This window comes from Callorhinchus milii, unplaced genomic scaffold, assembly GCF_018977255.1.
Source record: "Callorhinchus milii isolate IMCB2004 unplaced genomic scaffold, IMCB_Cmil_1.0 Scaffold10, whole genome shotgun sequence".
In the NCBI taxonomy this organism is placed as follows: domain Eukaryota; kingdom Metazoa; phylum Chordata; class Chondrichthyes; order Chimaeriformes; family Callorhinchidae; genus Callorhinchus; species Callorhinchus milii.
Window position 1 is genome coordinate 5,497,546 of NW_024704751.1, and position 14,439 is coordinate 5,511,984.

Genomic DNA, 14,439 nt, shown 5'->3' on the forward strand with positions numbered 1-14,439 from the left:
TGTAAACGCTCGCAATTAAGTGGCTGTAAAACAAGATGTGAAATAATTTTACCATTCGAGAGAGCAGTGCAGTTTGCCGGTTAAATATGATTAAATTAAATATATGTCCCTTTCCTTTGACAAAGACCCTCTATTTATTCCGACTCGATGACCCAGAGGAGCGTGCTACAACGAGGGTTGCGATTTGGCACTTCCCGTGCAAAGTGATGTGGGGAGAGCGGGTTGGGGGGGCGCGGGGGAAAGAGTCCTTAACGGGGCGCAATGGAGGAAATGACTTCAGCTAAACCGAGGTCCCTCTCGTTCTTCTATCTTGGCACATTTCAAAGGTGGTTAGCAAGCTGTGCTAAGTTCCATCTTACTCTGAATAAAATATCTGGAAAAATGGAAATAACATCTCAGGGGGGAGGGGGAATGGAAATAATATCTCGGGAGACAATATATAGTTTGGGACATGACGTGTGCATGTCAGGACGATGGAAGGTAAACCTTGGTCTTCTTTCGCCTGGCAAACTTTGATGTTCTTACGTTCTTATCTGCAATACTGTGCGCTGGCTCGATCCAAAACAGAACGGCTTAATTCCCTTTTGAGAAGCAAACACGACACCCCGGGGGAGAGGATTAGGGAGCGGATCTGATCCGTCCATCAATCGAGAAGCCGATGTATCATGACGGCATTTGAAAGCAGTCGCGCCCGCGCGCGAACACACTAGGTGCTGAGAAACAAACAGGAACACAGACTGGAAGTGAGAGAAAACCTGTGTAGTTTGTTGCCACCAGAAAGCTTCCTTCTGGCAGGTCCCCAAATTCCACCAGCCGTTGAGCAATTCAGAGTGTTAGATTCCTCCCCCGACTTTCTTCCAAAATCAGCTGTGCTTTGTGGACGCTTTAGGCTCCGAAACTATTTCGAAGGGGTTTGCAATCTGCCTGCTATCCTCGGTGCAGTCGCCCCCGCTGGCAACTCTGGCCTCGACGTTTCCAAACGTGTAGTTTTCAAGCACAAATGAGCTCAATGACCCCTCCACTGCAACCTGACCCCAAGACAGGAGTTCTCCCTTCCCGCACCCCCACCCTCCATGTCCTGGCCAACAAACCCCCAAATAAAATTGGTTTCGCTCACAACATATACAGTCAATTCGCTTTGCAGCACATCCCGTGAAGCGCTTTGAGACGTCTCGAAGACGTGATAAGGCGCTATATCAAATGCAAGGATTATTATGATTATTATTGGTCACTCACTACACATGGCTGTTTATGGGGTCGCTGCTGTGCGCAAATTGACTGCTGGGGTTTACCCATGAATACACAGTCACTGCGCTTCACAGTAGATTCTCGTGAAGCACTTTGAGACGACCTGGCTCGGGAGACAAGGGCAAGCTCGTGAGAGCCAGTGGAAGCGTGAACAAGAGTCACTGAAACCCTCTCTGAAATTTATAACCGGAAGAATGCGGGGCAATTCACCGTGAGAAAAATCTCGCTTCCAGTGCATCTTATCTGGCAGCTTGGCAATAAAGTATTATCACGGTGCAATCCAAAACCACGATAGAGCAAAGAGGTTGTGTTTCCCTATCCCTCACACCCACTCCCCGGACACACACACACACACCACACACACACGCAAGCACGCACACGCGCACACACATACCCTCGCCACACACTTAATCCAGCCTGCCTGACAAATACATTTATTTCTTTATTATCTTTCCTGCAAGTGATTGTTATTTTATTTGGTTTCATTCTCAGAGTTAATCTGAGAGACGTGGACTGGATCTTCTGCATCAGACACAGCGCCTGTCATCCGGGGGATATTAGGCTGGAAAGCGGCCAAAATGACACACAGCGTGGTGTTTCTGAGCTGAAACATGCAGTGTCAAACTAACGCAGTTAAAGTGACCTCTGAGGCGAATGAATGATGCCTGCCTGAAAGCCAGCGTTGACTTGGTGTGAATGAAACCACATCGCAGCGAGCGCAGAAATAAAAGCAACAACAACTTGGGTTTATAGAGGGCCCCTTTCGCGCAGGATAGCATCTCGGAGCGCTGCACAGCACAACCTTAGGCAAGTTTCCTTACTCCACGTGCCCTCTGTTTACCTAGCAGTAAATATTGTCGTTCGTCAATTGGCGGATCGCTTTCCGGGGGTAATGGTCCCTCCACAAAAATAATTTTGCTCACTCAATGCACGGCTGTTTGTGGGGCGCTGCTGCGCATAATTGGCTGCCGTATATATTCTGTGAAGCGCTTTGAGACGTCTCGACAACGTGATAAGATGCTATAACTAATGCAAGGATTATTATTATTATTATTATTATTATTATAGACCCCATCCCACAAACCCTCACTTTCTGTCCTCCTCTGTGATCGGTCGCAATTCAGTGACGTGAGTCAGTGAATTGAACACACAAACTCCGCACTCCGAGAATGAAAATCTGTTCTAAGAGCACGAGCATTGGTGATAACAGATGGCGCTGAGATGAAAGTATTTTGTAACAGGAAACCTTCTCTAGATGCCCATCTGTGCAGCACAGTTTTCACTGCAAAGAAAATATAAGGCATCGCCTCAGCCTTCGTCATCCACCTGGTTTAGAACGGATTTGACTCCTGATCGACTTTTGGGGGAAGGAAGGAGGAACGCAAATTGCAATTGCCAATAGCACAGGATTAATCTCCACCGCTGGCAAGTTCCCTATCTCTAGACGGTTCCTGTGCGGAGACGCAGAGTGGAGGATGGGGGAATATTGCCATCTCGTAGGACTGGTGCAACCCCCTCTCAAGAGGTATCCTTCCTTAGGATGAGACGTTAAACCGAGGTGCCGTCTGCCTGACCAGGTGGACGTTAACGATCCCGTGGCACTATTCAAAAAGAGAAGGGGGTTTCTCTCTCTCTCAGTGTCCTGGGCGACAATCCCTCCAAAATAAAAAATGTGGCCACTCTCTCCGTGGCTCTTTGTGGGACACTGCCGGGACACAACTGGCTGCTGAATTTCACCCACAAAATACACAGTCACACCACTTTACAGTACGTTCTTTGAAGCACTTTGAGACGTCTCAACTATCTGTCCTCCTCTGTGATCGGTGGCAACTCAGTGACGTGAGTCAGTGAGTTGAACACACAAACTCCGCACTCCTAGAATGAAAATCTGTTCTAAGAGCACGAGCATTGGTGATAACAGATGGCGCTGAGATGAAAGTATTCAACGTGACAAGGCGCTATAATAAATGCAAGGATTATTAGTATCATTACTACGATTAGGTTTCTGCTCTGGAACCCAGTTTATGCCACCAACTTTCATGTAGAAATGACATCTCTAAGGTTTTCACAGAGGCAATGTGGATCGCCAATGAAGAAGTTGATGGGGAATGTGTGTGTGTGTGTGTGGGGGGGGGGGGGGGGGGTGTAATGGGGTGGTTAAGGATCTGGAGAGAGGATTAAAGATAGGAAGGTTTTGAAGTCAGAGAAAGAGAGAGAAGAGAGATGTTTTCCGAATTATAATCTTTCCTCAAATCTACGCAACGTTACATTTTAAGACAGAATGGGTTCACGGGCCGAGACCTGTGCGATCACAAGCCCTGTGAATGCTATTTCTCATCATTTGCCCTCTATTTCATCTCTAAAATGGCAAAAGGCCAGTTGGTAAAGAGTTGGTGAGCCCAACAAGCAAACTGACTCTCCAAACAGCCCCAGCTGGTATAAACTTTGACTACTGATAGTCTTCAGTGACTGCATCCGTGATATGGCTGATAAGCAGCCGGCATTAACTCTGCCATTACTGTAAATTGCCTCCAATCTCTGCCTATGCTATTCAGCTCCTCGGCAGCAAACTGCAAAGGGTTTGTACTCTCCAGTGAAGGCAGGTGGGAGCTTCGGAAGGGAAAAGTTTCTCTCTCCTGGTGTCCCGGCCAATAACCTCCCAAAATAAAAAAAAATGGTCGCTCACTCCACGGGCTGTTTGTGGGACACCGCTGACCGCAACTGGCTGCCAGACCTCAAAAGGAGAGCCGGAGTCACTCCCAGTGTCCTCCAGGTAACCTGGCAATCGGCTTCATAGGGAACACCGATTCTCTGCCCAGTCACTACGCTCGTCAGCAATTAACTGCGAGCCGTTCCGATGTGGTAAGCGCTGAATTAAGATCCGGGGATTCTTATTAGGCAGGGGTTAAAATCTCGGCATGTGACAGGGCATGTGATGTGATCACATGCCGTGATTTTTCACAAGGCGACGCTTTTTATGCCTCCAAATTTCAGAAGACTTCTGTTGCACAACCCGGATGAATATTCATCATTGCTTCCCATTATTCTCTCACAAATCCAACGGCCCCGTTGCCATGACCGACTACATCTGCCATATGAATTAGCATTTCATTATTCTTCTGACTGCGTCTCCACTTCGGAAGAGTTGCCTTCAGATCTTGGCGTTTCAGTGGTGGAACACGCACAGAACAAGTGCGGAAAGGTCACAGTTAAATGACTTTGATCAGCATTAGCCTCCTTGAAAGAGCATGTGCGTGGTCTTTTATACTCGGACAGGAATCTTCATTACGTCTATTTCTCCTTATAATGAGGTTAGCCTCTCTTGTTCCCCTTTTCACTGAGGTACAGCGTCTGGCTTCTTACACTACCCCCAAGCAGCCATTAACTCATGCGTGAGCCCAGGCACTCAGTGTCAGCACGGGAGACTTCTCTCATTCAAGACTGCTGCACTGCTCGCACAGCACCCACCAGGAGGTTATACCACATTCAACCCTAGTCCATGCCGACGTTTATACTCTACGCAAGCCTCCATGGCTTCTAATCCCCTCTCCGATATCCCTCGATTCCCCCCCCCCTCTTTCACTCTCATGTTTGCATCGAGTCTCCTCTTGAATACGTCGCTCTCTACTTCGACCGTAGCTCCCGGCAGAGGGTTCCACATTCTCTCCTAAACTCCCTTATACACTTGCCGCTCGCTATCTTATATTTATGCGCCATCACCACCACCCCACCAGGTTATTGGCCAGGACACCAGGAGAGAGAAGGGCTGGTGGAGGAGTGTGGGAGGGGGTAAAGGCACTGACTTCAATTCTCCCGCCCCTTTGTGCCATCCCAGCTGAGATCAACAAAGGCTGATCGAAAACTGCAACCCAACTAGGAGGTGTCTTTATCGTGTTTCTTATGGCGGGAGATTTGACAGCCCGATAAGACCTCCCGAGGGGAATAGCAGGTCCCGGCTTCCAGGAACACTGCAGTCTGTGAAGGAGAAAGGGAGCTGTGGGCAACTGGTGTGGGGGTGGGGGAGGTTAGAGCTTGAAACTGTTTGACACTGGAGACCGTTTAAGGAGACGTTCAATATTCAGCACGTTAAATGCGCTCGAAGGCAGGTCCCCAGCACATTCCTCTCTCATTCTGAACAATCTATGTGAACGACAGCAGCGGTGGCGGTGGTGGGGATGGGGTGGGGGGGGGAAGGGGATTGAGGGAGAGCGGGAGGGGGAGATGGAGGGGGGAGAGGGAGTGGGGGGGAGCGAGGAGGGTCTTCAAACCCTGTATGGGTTGACAAAGGTTACACAGCTGGTAAACTGCATCTTGTAGTCAAAAGCCTGTCAAGCTCTCTTGACACGTCTCCTCTGATCATCGACTTGCATAGACCAGGCAGGAAAATAAATCCAATGGACACTTTGGAACGTCGCCTTGTCATTTCTGTACAATATCAAGCCAGTAATTATACAGCATGACCGTCAAAACCTGACGGAGGCTTGGACTGCAGGGAGAAGCCCCTCAAGATAGAAAGGAGGAGATCAGATAAAACTCAGGGTCCTCACAAGCCCTGTTTCGCCACAAAATACACAAGTCAATTCACTTTACAGTATATGCCCTGAAGCGCTTTGGGACGTGATAAGGCGCTGTATCAAATGCAAGGATTATTACTGTTATTATTATAGAAGGCAACAAGGTCACTTTTTCCTAATGGACTTAAGAGACACACAAATCTATCCGCTCACTGCCCATTTAGTTCGGGTTTCACTGCTTGATACTAACTGCACGTCTCGGCAGCTCAAATGTACCCCCGGAATCCGATCCCACAATCGCCTAACAACCGGGTTCCTGCTTACTACCAGGGAAACAGAAGCGTATGGAGCGAGGAGACTGGCTTAAGGTTTCGCGGCACCACCCCACCGCACCACACCCCCCCCACCCCACACACCCCAGGAATCGAACCCGGACGCGGGCGAAAAAAAAAAACTTGATCGGATGCAGATGGTCAATCAATCATTAGCAATATCGTCACGGGCACCGATTAAGTTACATGTGATGGATTACAATACTCACAAACAACCTTCAGAGAGGGTGCTAGGTGATGTCACGTAGATAGGATTTCCAAGGCAACTGATCTCATTCGCTTAGCACTTCACACGGCGTGAGGGGGCGGGAGTGGGGGGGAGTGGGGGGCGTCGGGGTGGGGGGGGGGAGGGAAGGAGGAGTTGATCTCTGTGGCTGGAAGCCACACTGAGCAAACAGGGCAGTCGTCAGCTCTTCAATCTCATCCTTGAAAAAAGTGGTCTCGAGAACACTCTTCGAAAATGTCCCGTTAAAACCTCTTTGAGCTACAGCGGTGCATTCAACAGCTCGAACCCGGGAGGCAGCGGAGTCGTAGTCTACGATTGCAAACGTTTGCAGCACCCCTACTCCTCTCGTGTCAACCGTTACGTCCGTCCATGTCCTGCGGTTGCAGCTGGGAATCGGGATTTGACCCAATAATAGTAACGCGATTTCTTCGAGAACTTTGGGAGGAGTGAAAACGATTGAGGAACTAAAAAAAAAAACCACGCACCCATCAGCCAGGCTGGGTTGGTAACTCTCTCACCTCCGAGTCAGGAGATTGTGGGTTCAAGCCCTACGTTGGGATTTTAAACTCACATACTCAAAGCAGTGCTTGGAGACGTTTACGTGCGAGGGCCTGTCTGCGCCTGCTCAGGTGGATGTTGAAGATCCCGTGGCGCTGCTCGAAAAGAGAAGGGAGTTTCTCCAGGTGTCCTGGCTGACAATTGTTTTATTCGCTTCACGACCGTTAATGGGACGCATCCGCGCACAAAAGTACCTGCCGCGTCTGCCGACCAAACACGCAGTCACGAGGCTTCGCAGTCAAACGCTGCGTGGCGCTTCGAGACGTCTCGATGGCGGGATGAGGCTCTGCAACAACTTGCACAGCCCCTCGTCGCTTGTTCAAGACGTCTCAAAGCGCTTCACAGAATGTACTGCCACGTGTAATTGAGTGTGTGTCCGGTGGGCCAAACGTATCTAGGCATGCACAGGCGGGCGCACGCAGACACACCCGCATGGACACACGTACACGTGCAAAACGTGCATATGCGGCGCGCGCGCACACCCACGCACGCACGCACGCAAACACACCGACACTGACGTGCTACACCGATTCCTTTAGAGGAAATCGTTTCTCCATCGCTACCCTCTTGCAGGGGGTTCCTCTCCAGCACAGCGTCAGTCACGTTTGGGTTCCAGTTGAAACTAACTGCGACGTTAGCTGCATCCGTTGGCATCCATTAAAACTGCGCTCTTATTTGCGGGCTGCCCCAAGTGAAACGGCCGAATCCGCTCGCCAGGCCCGATAGGAACCCCAACACGGCCGGCAGAACCGTCGTAATAATTAAGAATTCCGACATCGACGCGAAAAATCGCGTGGCGCGGAAACGACGGCAAGAAAGGGGGTGGGGGGGGAATAAAAAAATAACAACGGGGTTTTTCATCCGTTCTGGGCGACAAATTGGAACAAAGGCAAGTTCAAACAACGAGTGCTTCCAGAGATTTCGCGGTCGTGTCTCTCGTGGCAAAACTAGACAGCGTTCACTTAAGGCAAACTCTGAGCTGTCAGCTCGGTTTAAAGTCTCGCCCGCCCAGGCCCAATTCTGAGAATGCCGTTCTCTGCCCCGAACTTAGAAACAACCCATTTGCAGGTATCCATAGCGACAAAACATTAATACCCGTTCCTGAGGCGCCGGTGTCTATACAGTAATAGGCTGCCAGATATTGGCGGAGGCTATTTGTAGAGGTAAAAATGACAAGTTCACTGCCAATAACCAGGAACTCTTCTGCTGTTTTGCTGCTGGCACATGTCCACACCTCATCTCTACGCTAACAAGGGGATTTTTTTTTTTTCCAGGCCAAATATGTGAGCTGAGGTTTCAAACCACTGCAGACTCGATCGGAGGCTCTACATTTTCGTCGTTGTGCGCTTGCGATAACAACAACAATCCTTACATTTGATATCTCGCTGCTTGCCTTCCCCCCCCCCACCTCCCCCCCACCCGCTCCTGATCCCAGCCCCCAAATTCCCCGACTGACCAGCGCCTTGGGACGCCCTCTCGATGCGAAAGGCGCTGTGTACAAATGTCATTTGTTTTTTTTGTCGTCGTGCCTTTCGCGTCAGGAAGATATCTCAAGAACACTTCACAGTATCTGCCGTAAAGCGAGGAGGCTGTTTTTTTTTGTAGGCGAATGTGGCAGACATTTTGCACTGTGGCTTCCCGCCATCAGACATGAAGCGCCTGATCAGTTTTGACCGGGACCCAGGGAGAAACAAACATCGCTTTTCGAGCAGCGTAATGGGATTTTTTAATGTCCAGCCGAGCAGGAAATATACTGTTTCTTGCTTCGGCCCACAAAATACAGTCGCTACACTTCGCAGTATATCCCGTGAAGCGCTTTGAGACGTCTCGAAGACGTGATAAGGCGCTGTATCAAATGCAAGGATCGTTATCGATTATTGTCAGCGGACGGGACCTCGGTTTTAACGTCACATCCAAAAGGACGACGCCTCCAACAACCACAACCAAGTGACGTTTCTATGGTGCCTTTCACGTCGGGAGGACGTCCCAAGGCGTTTTCGTATCAGGCCAACGTCTCAAAGATGCTTCACTGCGTCTACCATGAAGCCTCCGAGGTCACTAAACAAAATTGCCCTCTACAGTACACGAAAGTTACAATTAAAACAATACCATGACCATTGCATTCAAGTTATTTCCATGCAGAGAAATTGGCTGAACTTTGCAAATGGAGACATATACTGGAGCACTTAGCCCATGTCAATGGATTTGTTACGTGGAACAGAATAATCTCCCACTGACTCCTGTAAAATGTAGACGCTATATTTAGGGATTATTTCCTTTCCCTCTCGTGCATTGCTCCAAACGGCGATGCACTGGAGAGCTCTGCAAGGTAGCGATGTTTTGTGTGTGTTGCGGGAATTCTGGAAGTCCATCACCCCCAGACTCCGCTGTCTCCCAGAAGATTGATTTCAAGGTCCTCACCCTTCACGGTCCTACCATTTCCCTATCTGCTGTGAGCCATCGGCTGCTGCGTTTCGCCCACAAAATACGCAGTCAATCCACTTGACTATATCCTGTGAAGCGCTTTGAGACGTCTCAACGACGTGATAAGGCGCTCTATCAAATGCAAGAATTATTATTATTATTATTAACCATCCATCCTCCTTCTAAACCGCTCAGTTGATGCTGAGTGCCCAATTATCCAATCCTGCAATTTTCTATTGCTGTTTCTATTCTATTTTCTAAAATCTTTCTGCCTTTCGCGATCGATTTGAATTAAGTACATGTGCGTGTGCAAAAATATTAATAAATTAGCACACCAAGCACGGCGTAAAGGTTTCAAGGTTGCCAAGGCAACCCGCCGCTCCCGCTCTTTGAGAAGCTGAAAGGAAGCTGCTTTGTGTCCTACGAGGCCCAATATCTCACGGCTTTTCCGCTGCCTCCTGACTAAAGGCTGAAATAATTACATTCATTGTACGTTCATGTATCTCCTTCCTACAGGCAGTGGTTCAGTCACCATCTGGTGTCTCTGATAGAGGGAAGGCGTGCTTCAGCCTGGCTCGGTTCCTAGCTCCCTCGGTTCCAAGTCAGAAGGTTGCAGGTTCAAGCCCCACATTGGGATCTGGAACTCATACAGTCTAGACTGAGATACCAGCACTTGCTCTGTTGCAAGCGCCGGCCTTTGGATGAGACGTTAAACCAAATTCCTCTTCGCCTGTTTGTTTAAGACCCCGCTGCACTATTTGATGAGAGAAGGGAGTTTCTCCTGGTGTCCTGGCCAACAATTCCGCCAGTTTAAAAGTGATCACTCACTCCTTGGCTGTTTTGCGGGACACTGCTGCAGCGTGCAAACTGGCTGCCGCGCTTGCCTACGTCGCACACGGTCACTACGCACGAGACTTACTTTGCCCAACGGCAAGACTAGGAAAGCCCCTCCTCCACCGGACTCCACGATGATGGCCACGAACTTTGGGTTGACGGCACAAAAGGTGCTGTCCCACGTGACCTTCGACACCCGGATGTCTTCATAACACTGGTCGGCTTTCAGCGCCTGCCCGAAGACGTGGCGGAACTTGCTCTGGCGTACGACCCTGCGGCTCATGGCTGCAAGCGAAGCAAAACGATACCACATTACGTTTGTATAGTGGCTTTCACGTCAGGAGGATGTCCCAAGACTAAAACACTATTAAAGCGTGCACACATACACACGCACGCACACACACACACACACACAGACACACACACACGCACACATGTGCACAGACATCCGGCCGACCAAAAAAAAACCTTTATAAAATCAAAAAGGATGCACTAAACAACCTTCTGTCGGGGCTGAGAGATTGGTCTTAAAAGTCACTGAGCGTAATAACGATAATAATAATTAATAATCCTTGAAATCGATAGAGCACCTTATCGTATCGCACGTCGTCGAGACGTCTCAAAGCGCTTCACAGAATACGTTGCAAAGTGAAGTGAACACAGTTGGTGGCAGTGTCCCACAAGCAGTCACGGACTGAGTAACCAAACGTATTTTATTTATGCATTCATTTATTTATTTTGGAGGGATTTTTATCCCAGAAAAGCATTCAATCCATAAACAGAGGCACGTGGAGTAAAGAAATTTGCCTGAGGTTTAGGCCCTCCCGGGAACCGGGAATCGAAACCCGGGGTCCTCTCGCTCGCGAGGCGAGAGCACTAACCACTCCCCTACGGGACCCCGAGAGAGAGTTGGGCTCATCCAGGCAAGCAAAACCCTCCCAGTCTGTTGCTCGGCTCTGCGTGTCTGAAATCCAGTGCAGGATGTGCAGCTGGGAATATTTTTTTTGCAGGCAATGTAGGAAGCGAGCATCTGACCCAGATCAACACAAGCCGGATCCAAGCATAACATTCCAATGCAACATTCCCTTTTGCCGCCCATTGTACCGAACGGCTGATCAACGTGTGAAATATTTGGCAACCGGCTCTTGCGCTTATCAGTTCTAAATGATGGGATCGTTACCGGTTGGAAAGTCGGACAGAGAGCTTATTCTTGGGCCCATTAATGATCGCGGTAATCATATCAATCCGCACGTTTGATGCAGCGCCTCTCACATCAAGAGGACGGACGTCTCAGAGCGCTTCACGTGATACACCGTCAAGCGGAGTTATTATTGTGCGTTTTGGGGAGCGATGGCAAATGGGGCGGGGGGGGGGGGATTTTCCAGCAAAGTAAATCTCGCACAAGTCTGCTCTGTAATAAATCGTGTAATGGCCTAATTCCTACATCTGCCCCAGTCTCGGTCAAGAGTTTATATTCTATGGAAGTTGGACATAACTCAGACTTTCCATAAGTCACGTTAAATGCGTGGTCCCAACTGACACGACTTACGCGAGGTTGACTGTACTTGTATCCGGGTCGAACATGCGGGATTTCTTCACGGGATTTCGTTATAAAGAATCCGAGCCATGCAAACAGTAATTGGAAGTATGTCACGGTGACCTGTGAGATCCATTTAGTTAGAAATAATTTTTTTGTTTGCTGACAAAATCCGCAGTCGCCACACTTTACAGTGAGACCTGGTGAAGCACTTTGGGAGGTCCTCCCGATGCGAAAGGTGCTGATCTCAAATGCGGGGTTCACTCATTGCTATTATTACTGCACTGCGCGGGCTATTATTTGGCGGCGTCCAACATATTTGCTTTGGAAAGAAGTAGTGTTTCTTTTTCCTGGCACAAGACGTTAGTGTGTTGTCGGCTACATTTTTTTCTCACAAGTCATAATTATTCCTGGGAGGGAAGGGAAGGGGAGAGGAGAGGAGAGGAGGGGAGGTTTGTTTCAGCCACTTTTCACCTCTTGTCCTTGTTCTCCTTAAAGTCACTGGTTCCCAAAGTCCTGTTCCAGTTCCTCCAACCCACCTTCCTGGGCTTGGCTCTCGCTAACCTGCGCCTAAAAGGTTTATTACGTTGTCAGTGATGGACTGGTTCCCCGAAAGAGCTTGGCGTCTTCAGGTAAATTGGGGGCGTGATACGGCATAAAACCTCCACATGTTTAAAAACTTTCCCCCAAAAAATAACACCAATTATTTGGTCACTTAACTCACGGCTGTCTGTGGGACACGGCTGTGCGCAATTGGCTGCCGCAATTACAGCCACAAAAATATACAGTATATCCTGCGAAGCGCTTTGAGACGTCTCGAAGACGTGATATCCGTTGTATCAAATGCAAGGATTATTATTATTATCACACCGCCTCTGAACATTGCCATGTGTTACAGGGACTGCTGATATCGTGTATATATTAAGCTCAGCTCACCCCCAATATCAACACTGCATCAAACCTGGGGAGGTGTGAGTTCTCAGACACCCTGAAGTCCTATTCGACCACAAAACACACAGTCACTACACTTTAACAGTATATCCTGTGAAGCGCTTCAGGATGTCCTCCTGACGTGAAAGGCGCTGGACCAAATGTAAGGATTATTATGAGTCTGTTTTTTTCCTCTTCTGGAGTCAACACTTTTTGGATTCAGCCCCACCACACACACACATACACACACGCACACGCATGCACAAAAATACTCTTATTTACCAACAATCGCAATGATTCACTTTCACTATAATACAATAGGAAACACCTCCGTTGGCTTTAATGAATTCTGGCTGCACATCATTGAGAAAGCTGCTATTAAGAGGCATAATGAAATCAGTCAGGCAGAAGAAATGAGCTGATAACATTATCTACGCCACAATTCTTGTTACACAGAGGCTCAAGGCAAGGTGAGAATAATTATGTATAAATGTGGATTGTATTCCATTTTGATCGGAGACCAGAGGTTTGTGTCAATTTCAATGGAGTGCAAGCAGACCAGCAGCTGACTGAGTGAATGCAAAGTACGGAGGCATTAAAACAATTTGATTTTTTTTAATTTGATATCGCAATATGTAATATCAGAACAGCTCAAACCACTTCACAGGAAATTTCTGTAAGGTCCAGTGACTGCGTTAGTACTAAGAGAACGCAGTAGCTAATTTGTGCACATATTAATGGCCCACACAAAGCCATAAAATGAATGATCAATTTTATAATAATAATCCTTGCATTTGATATCGCACCTTATCACGTCTTCGAAACGTCTCAAAGCACTTCACAGGATACACTGTAAAGTGAACTGACTGTATATTTTGTGCGCGCAATCTGGCGGGGGGGATTGTTGGCCAGGATACTGGGGGGGGAAAGAATCTCCTTTCCCTTTTCCAATAGCGTCCTGGGATCTTTAATGACCGAACGGACGGCATCTCCGACAAACCAGTGCTTCCCCCTACGCTAGGGGGGACTGTGAGCTTGATGTCCTGACATGGGGTTTGAAGCCACAACCTTCTGACCCAGAGGTAAGCGCTACCAACTGAGCCAGGCTGACACCTTGTATTGCAGTAAATGGAGAAGGGGCAATAAATCAGCAGAGATAACCACGTTCTATTTATTCAACAGCGGCCTTTATTTTAGCGCATGACTGCTGCTAAAATTAATGCAAACAATTTTGCAACCATCCCCTGACTTTTCTGTTGTGACCGTGCAAATGCGAGGCTAGTGCTCCCGAAATACACCGAGCCCAAAATAAACCGGATTTCTACGACTTCATTCCAGCTCTGATTTACAACCTTGAAACCTGTGTGTGAGCGAGAGAGAGAGAGATAGACGCACACACACAGTGAAAGAGGGTGACGCAATGGGAGAGAGACACACACACACACAGGGAAAGAGACACAGAGAGTAACAGAGAGTGACACAGAGTGAGAGAGCAACACAAAGAGAGAGAGAGAGCGATAGAGAGACGAACAAAGGGAAAGAGATAACGAGCGAGATAGAGACAGACCGAGAGAGAGAGAGAGAGAGAGAGAGACAGAGAGGGAGAGAGAGAGGAGAGAGAGAGAGAGAAAAAGACGGAGAGAAGTGGCAGTCACATTCAGAAAGCCAGACACTCCCATCTGTTGCAACCTTTCATTTTGTGACCAGCGCCTCATCCCTTCCCAACGCGGGGGGCACTGCGGCCTGGCGCACAAGAATAGACACAAGAGACGAGACACAATGCAACAACAGCAGCTGTTGTTGTAAATAAAACGAGCGTCACACAGTCCTCCCCTG

At 48.6% G+C, this 14,439-nt stretch overlaps 1 protein-coding gene across 5 annotated transcripts in view; it reads right to left on the minus strand.

Annotated features, from left to right (window-relative positions):
• Positions 1–14,439, minus strand: part of LOC103183340 (coronin-6) — a 52,252-nt gene that overhangs the window by 22,540 nt on the left and 15,273 nt on the right. For all 5 annotated transcript variants that reach the window (XM_007900768.2, XM_007900771.2, XM_007900770.2 and 2 more), the window contains exon 2: positions 10,222–10,421. In XM_007900768.2, the coding sequence (XP_007898959.1) occupies positions 10,222–10,419 (198 nt within the window). In that variant the 5' untranslated portion in view covers positions 10,420–10,421. The remainder of the gene's footprint in view (positions 1–10,221; positions 10,422–14,439) is intronic.